At 57.0% G+C, this 14,449-nt stretch overlaps 2 protein-coding genes across 2 annotated transcripts in view; one reads left to right on the top strand and one right to left on the bottom strand.

Moving 5' to 3' along the window:
* Positions 1 to 466: 466 nt before the first annotated feature.
* NR1D1 (nuclear receptor subfamily 1 group D member 1) lies at positions 467 to 8,401 on the top strand. The gene is made up of 8 exons (XM_017869281.1): positions 467 to 1,118; positions 3,776 to 4,114; positions 4,401 to 4,489; positions 4,594 to 4,738; positions 5,095 to 5,735; positions 6,060 to 6,245; positions 7,066 to 7,276; positions 7,903 to 8,401. Exons 1-8 carry the CDS (start codon positions 1,088 to 1,090, stop codon positions 8,100 to 8,102), a joined length of 1,842 nt encoding a protein of 613 aa, XP_017724770.1. The 5' UTR covers positions 467 to 1,087; the 3' UTR covers positions 8,103 to 8,401.
* A 154-nt stretch (positions 8,402 to 8,555) lies between these two features.
* Positions 8,556 to 14,449, bottom strand: part of THRA (thyroid hormone receptor alpha) — a 20,225-nt gene continuing 14,331 nt past the window's right edge. The window contains exons 7-8 of the mRNA XM_017869282.1: positions 12,628 to 12,886; positions 8,556 to 11,941 (exon numbers count right to left, since the gene is read on the bottom strand). Coding sequence (XP_017724771.1) covers positions 11,691 to 11,941; positions 12,628 to 12,886 — 510 coding nt within the window. The 3' untranslated portion in view covers positions 8,556 to 11,690. The remainder of the gene's footprint in view (positions 11,942 to 12,627; positions 12,887 to 14,449) is intronic.

Raw genomic sequence — 14,449 nt, 5'->3', positions numbered from 1 at the left:
AGGGGGTCACATTTCCTTTCCTTCTCTGGACTTTGCCCCGAAGCAGAGGGCAGCCTAAGCTCCTGACTCCAGGGAAATCTCCCTCCCTGGCTTGTCTCTCTCCCGGTCACCAGTAACCTCAGGACGAGGTCAGTCCCGCAATCACGTGAAGCCCTCACGTTTGCAAGGTTTGCAGAAAGGGCCTCTTAGCTTTGATCTCCCAGAGAGCAGCCAAGCTTGCCAGTCCCTCCCCAGAAATTCACATGCCCCTGCCATACAGGCTTTCTAAACACGCCACCCTGACTCTTCAGCGCACCCCACCCCACTCTCAGCTCCTCCCAGGTCCCGGTAAGCGCTTTGCCAGGCAGAAAGGGGAAAGGCACGCAGTCCGCCCACTTTGTCAGTGGACTACAAATCCCGACAGTCTTGTCGTTGCGCAGGCGCACAGAGCTCAACGTGCCGGCTGTTGGAAAAGTGTGTCACTGGGGCACGAGGCGCTCCCTGGGATCACATGGTACTTGCTCCAGTGCCGCGTGCGGCCCGGGAACCCTGGGCTGCTGGCGCCTGCGCAGAGCCCTCTGTCCCAGGGAAAGGCTCGGGCAAAAGGCGGCTGAGATTGGCAGAGTGAAATATTACTGCCGAGAGAACGTAGCAGGGCACACGTCTCGCCTCTTTGCGACTCGGTGCCCCGTTTCTCCCCATCACCTACTTACTTCCTGGTTGCAACCTCTCTCTCTCTGGGACTTGTGCACTGGGATTCGCTACCCCACAGCGCTGCGGAGCCGGCAGGCAGAGGCACCCCGTACACTGCAGAGACCCGACGCTCCTTGCTACCTTCTAGCCAGAACTACTGCAGGCTGATTCCCCCCACACACTCTCTTTGCTCTTCCCATGCAAAGCAGAACTTCGTTGCCTCAACGTCCAACCCTTCTGCAGGGCTGCAGTCCGGCCACCCCGAGACCTTGCTGCAGGGTGCTTCGGATCCTGATCGTGAGTCGCGGGGTCCTCTCCCCGCCCTTAGCCAGTGCCCAGGGGGCAACAGCGGCGATCGCAACCTCTAGTTTGAGTCAAGGTCCAGTTTGAATGACCGCTCTCAGCCGGTGAAGACATGACGACCCTGGACTCCAACAACAACACAGGTACTGAGATTCCTTTACTATCATCTTTTCCCTGTCACTGTCTCCCCACCTCCATCTACGCCTTATAACAAGAGGAACTTTGTAAGGGACCGGGGAGTCCCTTGGCCCGGAGATTTGCTAACATGCTGCGTGGCTTTAATGTGGGATTTCCAGAGTGACTTGTTCGGGCTGGGAATGCTCTCAGAAACGCCCCATCACCACCCCTCAGAGTCCCAAAGCTCCCTTGAGCCTCGAATCCCGGGGCGGGTGGAAATGAAGAGGAGGTATGGGGGTGGTGAAGCGAAAAATTTAGGGGGACTGGGAGCTTTGGAACAGTGCCCCGAAACGGCCCCATCTGTCCACTACCTGCAGCTGTGGTATGCCTGGCCTCAGAAAACGGACCCCCTCCCCTCCTGTCTTCCCCCTCCTCTAGTTCCTGCAGGCGCGAGGGAATCTGAGAAGCAGTGGCTCGATCGGGGCTCAGGGAAGGAGGGGCTGGGAGAATCGTTCGGATCTCACTGGGGAATCCTCAGTGACAGGAGGGAGCGACACTTGAGGAGTCCAGAGCGTGGTGCCCGGCCCGAGGGAGGACACCTACAGGGCCCCGGCCACCTGGAGGGCTCACATGGCTCGAGAGCCGGGCCCACGTGCTGCGTTTGTTTTCATTCAGCAGAAGCCGTGGCCGCCACCCCATTGGTTGTTGCCTCCCGGCCTCGTTACATAATGAGCTCCGCCCCCCAGTCGCCCCGGCAACGCGTGTTCCCCTTCTCTCTTCCCCTAGGTTGTCCAGGTCCTGCTAGCGTTCGGGGTCCAGCCCACGACCCGGTCGCCGGGGAGAGGCGGGGAGGAGGTGGGGCTACTGCTCTCGATTGACGGGAAGCAAGGAGGGCGGGGCCTCGAGTTCCGGGGTTCCTCGTTGGGGAGCCACGTGCGAGAGGCACACGTGGAGCGGGGACGTGAGGCCGGCTGAGGGCCCAGCTCCCGCCCTGCCCCGCCCCGCCGAGATCTGGGTGAAGCTGGGCTGACTCACCGCCCCCGCCTGCCTCCTTTTCCGGTCCGCCTGCCCGGCCCCCTCCCCCTCATCACCAAAACAAAGTAACATGGAGCCATCTCTGACCTTTCATGGCCTTCTGTTTTACACTCCCTAAAGAGACCTCACCCCAACCACCTTTCTCACTCCTTTCGCCTTCACTTTTGTTTGCACCTACTTCACTGCACTTCATTTAGACTCAGCTTCCCCACATTCCAAATTCTCTGTTCCCCAAGCTTCTTTCCTTAGTTCTGTGACCACTGTCTTACCCTCATCTCCACCAAACAAGCTGCAGTGTGCCTACAAAGGGCTCCCCAAAGCAGCTGCACCCCACACTCATAGCTGAAATGATATTGTCCTTTTTTCTTACAAAAAGGAAAACTGAGACCCAAAGAGGGGAGTTGATATCCTCTAGGTCACAAAATAAGTTGGTAGTGATGGGTCTAGACCTGGGCCTAGACTCTTTTGAGTGTGCTCCTCACTTCCACGTTGGAATCCTCTGCATGAAGGTCTCTCTTTTGGGGGATGGGTGGATGGGTGAACTAGGTCAACTTCATTTACCGTCACCTAATGATTCCATCCCCCACCTCAGCCCTGAAACCGTGGGAGCTGATCTGTTGTGCAACTATTTTCCAAGGAGCTGGGTTCACCCTGACCAACCTTGAGCTATTTTAGGGCCGCCCTGCCCAGTTTAGTGTGTGTCAGTGGGTGAGCAAGACATGTGCCTCTGCAGACACAGTGGCATGGCATGTGTCAGCTCACACGTGTCCTGGGATCCTCCCTTCTCCCACCCCGCCTGTAGCAGCCCAGTCTAGGTGCTTGGCAGAGGTGTGGCAGGCAGGTCACCTTTTTCTCCTGCTAATACCACAGGAGCACAGCCACCTCGTTGGCAACGTAACCAGAGGGTCAAAGTCCCTGAGTGGCCAAAGAGCCAAGGTCATTGTTACCAGGCTGAGATCTGAAGGGGGAATTTTAGAGCCCTAGGCTGGACAGTTTGTACTTCCGCCTCCTGCAACTCGCACCGCGAAGTCCTTTCTGGACACAGAGATAGAGTCCACTGTGGCTCACTCTCTTAGAGGCCAGGGGAACCAGGCGGGCAGATTCCTTCCCTTCAGTTCCTTCAGAGAATATATCTCCCAGACTGGGGGGAATGTGATTGTCTTTTGTAAGATCTCCATTCTCTTTACTATTGGCTAGCTATCCCTCCGTGGTCCATGGTCTCATTCCTGGAATGGTCTTAGTATTAAAATCAGCAGCTGGGTTTTTGTTTTTGGAGGACTGGGCACTTTGAATGGCGCTCAGCTGCCCATCCCCCAATCTTCAATTGACAACTAAGTCATTAGCTGCAGTCGATATTCCCAAGGAAGGCATATAGGGAAGGGGGCACATACGCGTTATGCCACAGGGGTCACACCTCACATTCAAAGCAGAAGCTGAACGTGTCCTGCAAATGGTTGTGGGTGTTGCTTGGCCATGCCATGTCTACTGTGTGTTGGGGAATTGCTTATTTACTCCAAGATTAGGGGCTCCACATGGTGAACTGAGTGGCCAGCAGTGTTTTGGGCAGACAGGTGGGGATGAGCACAGTGGCATCCTAGGTCCAGAGACATGGTGGCTGACACCCCCTTCCCTTTTGTTCTCCCTCCAGGTGGCGTCATCACCTACATTGGCTCCAGTGGCTCCTCCCCGAGCCGCACCAGCCCTGAATCCCTCTATAGTGACAACTCCAATGGCAGCTTCCAGTCCCTGACCCAAGGCTGTCCCACCTACTTCCCACCGTCCCCCACTGGCTCCCTCACTCAAGACCCAGCTCGCTCCTTTGGGAGCATTGCACCCAGCCTGAGTGATGATGGCTCCCCTTCTTCCTCATCTTCCTCGTCGTCATCCTCCTCCTCCTTCTATAATGGGAGCCCCCCAGGGAGTCTACAAGTGGCCATGGAGGACAGCAGCCGAGTGTCCCCCAGCAAGAGCAGCAGCAACATCACCAGTGAGTACCTTTCCAGCTGATTCGGGGGAACGGAAGCAGGCCACGGCCAGATTGGGAATGGGTTTTTACGTGACACCAGTCTTGCCAGGGCCTATTCTGGCTTCAGGGATTTCTCCTAGAGTGGCACCAGCCCCTCTTCAGCCCAGTCTTGTCACTCCAGTGCCCCTTAACACTGGAGTTCCTCCTTAGCTTTTCCCTCCCCGGATCTCCAGCCCAGAAAGCCTTCCACACCTCTGGCCACTCAGCTTGGCCTCTCCTGCTCACCTGCTGCCCGTGTCTTTCACAGAGCTGAATGGCATGGTGTTACTGTGTAAAGTGTGTGGGGACGTTGCCTCGGGCTTCCACTATGGCGTGCACGCCTGTGAGGGCTGCAAGGTGAGGCGGACTGGGGGTAAGGGCAGGGGCAGGTGGCCCCCTCCCCCTTGGACACAGAGGCCCAGCCATGATGGAGGTGGTCACTAACCGCCCCTGCCCTCCAGGGCTTTTTCCGTCGGAGCATCCAGCAGAACATCCAGTACAAAAGGTGTCTGAAGAATGAGAATTGCTCCATCGTCCGCATCAATCGCAACCGCTGCCAGCAATGTCGCTTCAAGAAGTGTCTTTCCGTGGGCATGTCTCGAGACGGTGAGGCAGCATCCCCACATCCTCCCCCTTTCTTCCGCCCAAAGTTTCTGACTTAATCTTTCCCTTTAAAAAAGTCACAAATGGAGACACATCATACTGTGAATCACATTTGTACAGGGGATGTCCATCCTTCATCTGCTTGGGTCAACATACACTTCTATCCCATTGGTCCCTCGGGTCACCTCCTACCAACAATCCCTTCTAGGGAAACCCCCTTGATGGGCGTGGCCTTGCTGGTTTTAGTTTTGATGTGAAACCCCAAGCCTTCAGAGCCTTGCCCTTTCAGGAGGAAGGAAGGAAGAGAAGCACGTGAGTGTGGCTGAGAACTTCCTGACGCTGTTCTCATCCTGTTGCAGCTGTGCGTTTTGGGCGCATCCCCAAACGAGAGAAGCAGCGGATGCTTGCTGAGATGCAGAGTGCCATGAACCTGGCCAACAACCAGTTGAGCAGCCAGTGCCCGCTGGAGACTTCACCCACCCAGCACCCCACCCCAGGCTCCATGGGCCCCTCGCCACCCCCTGCTCCAGTCCCCTCACCCCTGGTGGGCTTCTCCCAGTTCCCGCAACAGCTGACGCCTCCCAGATCCCCAAGCCCCGAGCCCACAGTGGAGGATGTGATATCCCAGGTGGCCCGGGCCCATCGAGAGATCTTCACCTACGCCCATGACAAGCTGGGCAGCTCACCTGGCAACTTCAATGCCAACCATGCATCAGGTAGCCCTCCAGCCACCACCCCGCATCGCTGGGAAAATCAGGGCTGCCCACCTGTCCCCAATGACAACAACACCTTGGCCGCCCAGCATCATAACGAGGCCCTAAATGGTCTGCGCCAGGCCCCCTCCTACCCTCCCACCTGGCCTCCCGGCCCTGCACACCACAGCTGCCACCAGTCCAACAGCAACGGGCACCGTCTATGCCCCACCCACGTGTATGCAGCCCCAGAAGGCAAGGCACCTGCCAACAGTCCCCGGCAGGCTAACTCCAAGAATGTTTTGCTGGTAAGGGCATGGGGGCGGGCGGGTGCGTTAAGAAGGTCGGGGGGTGCTTGGCAGAATGGACTTAGTGTAGGGCAGCTGGGGGTTCCTGGAGGCTAAATGTGGGGATAGCCTCTTCCCAGGAGAGAATGTCTTGCCTTGCAGTCTGGGCTCTGCCTGGGAATCCCTGATCTCCACCTGGCACCTAATTGCTACTTTATCTTAAAGACCCATCCTCCAGGGCCACAGCCCCTAGCCCAGGCAGAATCTGGGGTCCAGCTCTGCTTGGGGCATTCATCTGGCTCAGACTGGCTGACACTCCCGTCCCTCAATCCTTTCCTCCCCCAGGCATGTCCTATGAACATGTACCCGCATGGACGCAGTGGACGAACGGTGCAGGAGATCTGGGAAGATTTCTCCATGAGCTTCACGCCTGCTGTGCGGGAGGTGGTAGAGTTTGCCAAGCACATCCCGGGCTTCCGTGACCTTTCTCAGCACGACCAAGTCACCCTGCTTAAGGCTGGCACTTTTGAGGTGAGTGACCATTTATGCTTCCTGGTTTTTTTGTTTGTTTTTTTGAGACAGAGTTTCGCTCGTTGCCCAGGCTGGAGTGGAATGGTGCGGCCTCCACTCATTGCAACCTCCACCTCCTGGGTTCAAGCGATTCTCCTACCTCAGCCTCCCGAGTAGCTGGGATTACAGGTGCCCGCCACCACACTTGGCTAATTTTTATATTTTTAGTAGAGACAAGGTTTCGCCATGTTGGCCAGGCTGGTCTCGAACTTCTGACCCCAGGTGATCCGCCCTCCTCGGACTTCCAAAGTATTGGGATTACAGGCGTGAGCCACTGCAGCCAGCCACTTCCTGTTTTGACCTTGGGAAGGATCCAGCAGAAGGCCTTGGTGTCTGGGGTGGGCAGGACCTCTGAAAGGTTTTAGAACCCAGTATCTTTGTCCTTATAGCCTCTGATTGGTGGAAGGGGCTGAGCTGCTCCTGCTGCTGTCTCTGGATGGCTGGGACTTCTGTCATCTCAGCTGGAATTTAATCACAACCCATTACACTGAAATAATGCCTTGGGTACAGTGCTGCCCCCATTCTAGACAAGAGCAGATTAACTTTGGTGAATGCCTTGCCCAAGGTCACAGGTAATAACAAAGCTGACACTCAGATTCAGGCTTACTGGATCCCAAAGCCATCCTTCCACCTGGGCTCCGTCGTTGCCCATTCAGAAACAACCCCCACTCTACTGAGAAATCAAAGGCAGCACCACTAAACCCTTTGGCAAACTACAGGGGCGATTTGGTCAGTGCTTCTTCCACCCCACCCAGGTTGACTGTTCCCACTCCCCCTCTAGGTGCTGATGGTGCGCTTTGCATCACTGTTCAACGTGAAGGACCAGACAGTGATGTTCCTAAGCCGCACCACCTACAGCCTGCAAGAGCTTGGTGCCATGGGCATGGGAGACCTGCTCAATGCCATGTTCGACTTCAGCGAGAAGCTCAACTCCCTGGCGCTTACCGAGGAGGAGCTGGGCCTCTTCACCGCGGTGGTGCTTGTCTCTGCAGGTAGGTCAGGCTCTCGCCTGACCCGGGGGAGGAGGCAGACGCAGTTCAATTCAACACACCTTTTATGGAGTACCTACTCTATGCCAGGCCCTGCACTGGGCACTGGGGATACAGACATGATTCAGACACAGTCTAGCTTGGGAAACAGACTCATGCCCGACTAATTATAAAACAGTGAGATAAGTGTCACAGTAGAAGCATGAACCAAGGAAGCACAGACAACTATTTCTGCCTGGGGGAGCTGGGGAAGGAGGTGACACTTGAGTTGGGGCCGCAAAGGACAAGTAAGATGTTGCCAGGCAGAGAAGGGGGGAAGGGCATCCCAGGCAGAGGGAACTACACAGCAAAAAGCAAGGGAGCCTGGCCATGTTCGGCCTGTTGAGGAAGGGAAGGTGGTCTTACGGGATGGGAGGTGACCAGCCCTGCTGAGCCCACGCTCCCAGCCTTCAGGCATCTGCTCTCGGGGCAGAGGCCTGTGAGAAGGTATGGCACTCCTTCTCCTTACCCATCGGCCCTCTGGGGGGCTTCAGGGAGAGGCTGCATTGCCTGCCAGGTCCTCGCAGACCTCCGGTTCCTCGTCAGAGGAGCTCGGGGAGTCCACCTCACTGCTGTCGTCTTCCCCACAGACCGCTCGGGCATGGAGAATTCCGCTTCGGTGGAGCAGCTCCAGGAGACGCTGCTGCGGGCTCTTCGGGCTCTGGTGCTGAAGAACCGGCCCTTGGAGACTTCCCGCTTCACCAAGCTGCTGCTCAAGCTGCCGGACCTGCGGACCCTGAACAACATGCATTCCGAGAAGCTGCTGTCCTTCCGGGTGGACGCCCAGTGACCCGCCCGGCCGGCCTTCTGCCGCTGCCCCCTTGTACAGAATCGAACTCTGCACTTCTCTCTCCTTTACGAGACGAAAAGGAAAAGCAAACCAGAATCTTATTTATATTGTTATAAAATATTCCAAGATGAGCCTCTGGCCCCCTGAGCCTTCTTGTAAATACCTGCCTCCCTCCCCCATCACCGAACTTCCCCTCCTCCCCTATTTAAACCACTCTCTCTCCCCCACAGCCCTCCCCTGGCCCCCTGATTTGTTCTGTTCCTGTCTCAAATCCAAGAGTTCACAGCTGAGCTGGCTTCTGTGGTGTGTGCTCGTTTGGGGGGTGGGGTGGAAATACTGCCAAGGCTGGGGGGCCACCTCTCCATCTGGTCAGTTTGTGGGGTGGGGACTCTGCCAGCAGATGGGAGGATATAGGGAAACAGCACACAAGTCTAAGGGGGGTGCCCAAGGGGGTTATTTTCATCATATATTTATTACATAAATATATAGTAAAATAGACGAGCAACAATTACCATAAAAATATCTTTCTTTAAAATCCTGACCCAAAACACAACGGGGTGAAAAATCGCACATAACAGACATACTGATTGTCAATGTGGGGCAGGAGTAGGAGCCCCTCAAGTCACCCCTGCCGGTCCCACCCCTCCCTGGGGAAGAGACCTACCTCCTTCCCTGTGTCTGGCCACAACTCCCCTCCCCCCAGCCCAGCACCAGCTTCTCATACATTCAGTAGCGCCTCTGGGCAGTATCCCCCTCCCCGCTGCCCAGGAGTTCCCAGGGCAGGAGTTACTGTCCTCCTTATGGACGGTGTCTCTGTCACACGCCCTGCCCTCTCCCAGCTCTGCAGACCCGCCACCAGGAGAAGGGGTAGGGGCTCCTCCCCCACCCTCCCCAAGTCTGAGCAGGGAGGAGGCTGGATGAGGTATGTGTGTTATGAGTGATGGGAGGGGCAATACTGAGATGGAGAGGCGAGTGGTGGGGGTGGGGTAGTGGTCATGGCTCTGGCACCCCCTTGTCCTGGCCTGGCCCCCTCGTCCTATTCCCAGCAACCCGTCCTCCCACCGATACTGCACCTGCTGCTCCACCCTGCCTGCCCTAGTGCCCCGGGCCAATACTGGGGGAGGCATGCTGAGCACCCACATCAAGGCCATCCCCCTCATTAGCACCAATGGCCCCCAGGAGAGGGCCCTGTCCCCCACTTCCACAGCAGGGACTGGGACAGCTGCCGCTCTAGAGCAGGTGCGTGGCACTCCTGAGTCGCCCTGGCTCCTCCCCCCTACCATGTGTACTCACTCACACATTCACGCAGAGCAACACACACATACACCCCACATCACCGAGGGGGAGGGGAATCACAGCTCATATGATTGGGGAGGGTGGGGGAGTCCCAAGTGCCTATAAGAGGCCAAGGCTCTTCAAGGCCTTTTCTCTGCCGTGTCCATGGCTGAGAATGGGGATGGAGGGGTTGGGGTGGGGATGGAGGGGTGGGGAAGACAGCAGACAGGTCAGGAATTCCACTGGGCCCCCAGGTGTGGGAGGAAGGTACGAGAGGGCCTACCCATGGAACTGGAGTAATAAGAGGAATCAGTACTCCAGGAGAGAGAGAGAGGATAGAGACAAAGACAGCGCAGGCAGCCCGAGGCCCCAGCAGGGTGGGACAGGAACATGCACAGGTGACAGTGGGTGCTCCTCCAGGCCCTCCACCCCTGTTGGAACACCTGACCAATGGGGAAAGGACAGTGCCCTAATGGGCAGCATAGCATTGCCTTCCCATGTCCGTGTGTGCATGTACGTGTGTGTGTGTGTGTGTGTGTAGGGGGCTGTGGCAGGCTGAGAGTCAGGGTGGGGTGGCAGGTTCCCCACTGCTTAAGACATTTTTGCCCCAATAGTGCAAAGCGCAGGAAGCCCTGGCACCCCTCCCCCCACCCCCTGCCCCAATCCCCATGGCTTCCGGGGGCATCTGTGTCCACCCATCCATCCCTGCCGACATGCAGCCCTGAGCCCAGCGCCCTCTGGTCTGCTCTGTCCCACCCCCACCTCCTGCTCCCATGGGAGGACCACCTCCTCTCTCTCTCTCTCCCCTGAGGAGTGGGTGGCAGCCACAGGGAGGGGGAGGAGGGCAGCTCACCCAAGTGCAGACCAACAGAGCACCCTCACCAGGAGGGCGAGAGGGGCTCAAGCCAAAGTCCCTGAATTAGAGAAAAGAAGAGGGGAAGGGGTCCTGGGGCAGAGGGGCAGCTGGCCAAAAGAGCTTTAAAGAAAAAGGAGCACCAACCACCCCCTCCCATGGGGCCCCAACTAAGTGTCACTTATCTAAACACCCCTATTCCGATGCCTGCCCGCCCAGAGTTAGTGCAGTGAGTAGGAGCAGGGGAGAGGGCAGAGGTTAGAGAGAGCCCAGAAGACAGATGGGAAACAGGGAAACAGAGTGCTAAAAGGGTGGAGGGTTCTGGGAGACGCTCACGCACAGCCCTCCTGCCCTCCCCGCCACCACCCAATGCAGCAGCATCCGGTTTCTAGCTAATACTGCAGGATATGAGGAGGGTAGGAGCTGGAGCCACAGTTTTTCCTGGGTGGGTGCCAAGGTGTGGAAGGAGGAGGTGGATGGGGAGAGGCCCCTAGGGCTGGGCACTTAAAGGGGAGCTGTGTGGGCAGCAGGGCAGGCTGGTGAGGGGCCAGCTGGCATCCAGCATGAGAGGTAGATGGAACTCAGCGGGCACGAGTGGCAGAAAGCAGAGGACATATTAGGGTCGGGGGGTGCCAAAGGGGCACAGAGGGTGGGGTACGGCAAGGGGGGTGGCCAGGACCCTGTTGTGTTAACTCACAGCTCTGATCGGCAGCCCTACCCTTGGGGCTCTGGTGTGGGGGCATTCCTCTCTGATGTGGGGGAAGGAGGGCAGCTCACAAAGTGCATGGGGTGGTAAAGGGGGGGGTCTCTCCCCTCTGGTCAGCCTCAGTTAATAACTTAATATCATCTCTCTCTATCGCTCGCTCTCTCTTTTCGTATTTTCTCTGTCTAGTTTTCTTCATTTGTCTTCTCCCCTTGCTTGGTTTCCAAAGTGCAGTTAGAATGACTATAAATTTTAACCTCCAGGGGAGGAGCCAAGCCAAGCGGTTCTTTGCACCCAGGCATCTGGGGAAGTAGAGAGGCCCTCAGCCTGGAGGGGAGACCTAGGCCAAGGAACTGGGTGGGGGCTCTCTCTTGTGTGTGTAGGGGGTGAGTTGAGGGCATCTTCCCCCAGCCCACATTCCTCCTTCCCCTACAGTCAAGGTGGCTTGTCTCTTCTCAGTCCTCCTACCCTTCCCCTACCTTCTGAGAGGACGGGGTCCTGGGAACTGTAGGACACGGCTCCCCCAGCCTCCCACACTGTCCTTTCCATAGCAAGTTCATTTGTTTGCCCTGTCCCAGGGCTGGAGGTCTGAGGAGGGACCTGGGCAGTGCGGGTGTGTGTATGGGAGCTGAATCTATCCAAGGACGAGAGGAAGGAGAGAAGGGGTGTGGGGGGGGTCTCCCTCAGCCCCCAGCTCTGCCCCTTCTCTCCAGGCTCCTCCCCACCAGCTCCGCACACCCTCTGGCCGCCTGAGGCTTTAGACTTCCTGATCCTCAAAGACCTCGAGGAAGAGTGGGGGGAAGAGTTCGGTGGGGCACTCGACTTTCATGTGGAGGAAGCGGCTGGCGTGGCAGGCCCCGATCATGCGGAGGTCAGTCACCTTCATCAGCAGCTTGGGCCAGAAGTGCGGAATGTTGTGTTTGCGGTGGTTGACGTAGTGCTCGAACGCCAGCAGGTACGCCTCCTGACTCTTCTCGATCTTGTCCACACACAGCAGGCCCGAGCGGTCTGTGGGAGAAGAGGGCCGTGAGGGACGTAGGGCCGGCCAAAGGCCTGGAGATGGGGAGGGTGAGGTGTTGTGGGGGAAGAAAGGACTAGAGGGGAGACAGAAGCAGAGAGGCTGGGGGAGGGGAGGGGAGAAGCTCCCCCTGAGGGACATGGGCAGGAGAAGCACAGGCAGAGGGAGGCAGCTGGGAAGTGGAGAGGGGCAGGGGGGAGCTGGGGGGATGGGACAACGCAAGGAGGACAGAGGGACAGGCCGGGGCTGGGGCAGAGAGAAGAGCCTGGGAGAGGGGAGGACTAGGGTTGGTGGTTAGAGAGGCGGGGTGCCGATGGGGGTAGGGAGGGGACTGAGGGGTAAGAGATGGGACTGGGGACAAAGGAGGGATGGGGATGGAAGGTGGTTGAGAACAAAGTGGGGAGTGGGGGACAAAGGGGAATGCGAGTGACAGAGGATGGGGGCAGAGAGGAGGAAGGAAGCAAGATAGGAAAAGGCACAGAGCAGGGATGGGGAGGCAAGGGGAACAAGTGAGAAGTAGGTGACAGAGCAGGGGACAGGGGACAGGGGATGGCCTAGGTGACAGAGAGGTAGCCCGGAAGAAGATTCAGGAGGGAGTTGAGCAACAGGCCCAGGGTCCAGCCAATCTCTGGGACCCCTGGAAGCTTCTGAGCCCTCCCGGCCAATCAGCAGGTACCTGTTGACATTAGCAGCACAGCCTGCAGCAGAGCCACTTCCGTGTCATCCAGGTTAAAGGCAGAGAGTGACTTGCCCAGTTCAAAGATGGCGTCGGAGACTACGCCCAGGCCGCCATTCTTGAGCTGCTCCCGCTTGACAGCCATCTCCCCACTCAGCGTCAGGGTGTCACTCTCAGGGTCGTAGCGGACAGCCGCCCGCAGGGACATGATCTCCATGCAGCACCCCTTCAGGAGGATGATCTGGTCTTCGCAAGGCAGCTGTGGAGAGGCAGGGCCACAGGAGCACTCAGCATACCCTCCCCGTGTCCTTGAGTCTCCCCTAGAGTGTCCTCCGGGAGCAGTGAGGCCGGCGAGGCCCCCATGGACTCCGAACGGCTGACCTTGTGTTGGGCCACATGCATGCCCTATTTCATTTAAGCCTCACAATGATGCCTGTGAGACCCAGCGTGGTGACTCATGACTATAATGCCAGCACTTTGGAAGGCCAAGGCGGGCGGATCACTTGAGGTCAGGAGTTCGAGACCAGCCTGGCCAACATACATGGTGAAACTCCATCTCTACTAAAAATACAAAATTAGTTGGGCGTGGTGGCACACGCCTGCAGTCCCAGCTACCAGGGAGGCTAAGGCAGGAGAATTGCTTGAACTCAGGAGGTGGAGGTTGCAGTGCACGTCACTGCACTCTAGCCTGGGCGATGGAACAAGACTCCGTCTCAAAAAAGAAAAAAAAATTATGCCTGTGAGTAGTGTCCATCATTATCCCCAGCCCACTCCAGATGAGAACACTGAGGCACAGGGGATGGAGGTAACTCGACCCAGGTCACACGGCTAGTAGGGCAGCCTGTCTCCAGCACTAGTGCTCTGGAAAATGAGAACTTTCAGGCTGCCTGGAGTTGGGTGGCCGCATAGACTTGAGGGATGAGGGGCTTCGGAGGGGAGCACTTGGAGCTGGCTGACTTCTTAGAGCAGTTAGACCTTGGTGTGTCTGTGTGCTGGGTGTGTATGTGTCTGTGTGTATCTGTATACGTGTGTCTGTGTGCTGTGTGTGTGTGTGCTGGGAGGGTGTGTCTGTGTATGTATTTGCATGTTTCTGTACTAGGTGTGTGTGTATACGTATCTGTGTCTGTATGCTATGTGTGTGTCTCCGTGTGTGGGGGGGTGTGAAGGTGCCTGTGTACTAGGTGTGTGTGTGTCTATATGTGTGTGTGTGTGTGTGCTGGGTGTATGTGTGTCTATGTGTCTGTGCTAGGGGTGTGTGTGTGTGCTAGGTGTGTATCTGTGTATGCGTCTGTGTGTGTGCCTATATGCTGTGTGTGTCTGTGTGTATGTGTCTGTATCTATGTGTGTGTCTGTGTGCTAGGTTGTGTGTGTGTGTGCCTGTGTGCTGGGTGTGTGTGTGTGTGCTAGGCATATATGTGTGTGTGTGTCTGTGTGAGCAGAGTATAGACCAGAGCCTGAGCTCCAAGTCAGCTAATAATGGTAACAGCTAGGGGTATATATGTGTGTGTGCACGCACTAGGTGTGTATGTGTCTGTATGTGTCTGTGTGTGTGTCTATGTATCTGTGTGTCTGTTTGCTAGGTGTGTGTGTGTGTGTGTGCCTGTGTGCTGGGTGTATGTCTGTGTATGTATCTGTGTGCTAGGTGTGTGTCTGTGTATGTGTCTGCATGTGTGCCTGTGTGCTGGGTGTATATGTATGTGTGTGTGTGTGTGTGTCTATGTATCTGTGTGTCTGTTTGCTAGGGGTGTGTGTGTGTGTGCCTGTGTGCTGGGTGTGTGTGTGTCTGTGTATGTATCTGTGTGCTAGGTGTGTGTCTGTGTGT

The sequence above is a fragment of the Rhinopithecus bieti genome, unplaced genomic scaffold (genome assembly GCF_001698545.2).
Source record: "Rhinopithecus bieti isolate Rb0 unplaced genomic scaffold, ASM169854v2 scaffold_5019, whole genome shotgun sequence".
In the NCBI taxonomy this organism is placed as follows: domain Eukaryota; kingdom Metazoa; phylum Chordata; class Mammalia; order Primates; family Cercopithecidae; genus Rhinopithecus; species Rhinopithecus bieti.
This window is presented reverse-complemented; position numbering and strand designations above follow the sequence as displayed.

What these genes read in the sequence shown, in the direction of transcription:
- NR1D1 (XM_017869281.1), top strand. Translation starts at nt 1,088, where the DNA reads ATGACGACCCTGGACTCCAACAACAACACAG. An exon ending in GGACTCCAACAACAACACAG is followed by an intron (nt 1,119 to 3,775) that starts GTACTGAGATTC and finishes TTCTCCCTCCAG; the next exon opens with GTGGCGTCATCACCTACATT. An exon ending in CGTGGGCATGTCTCGAGACG is followed by an intron (nt 4,739 to 5,094) that starts GTGAGGCAGCAT and finishes ATCCTGTTGCAG; the next exon opens with CTGTGCGTTTTGGGCGCATC.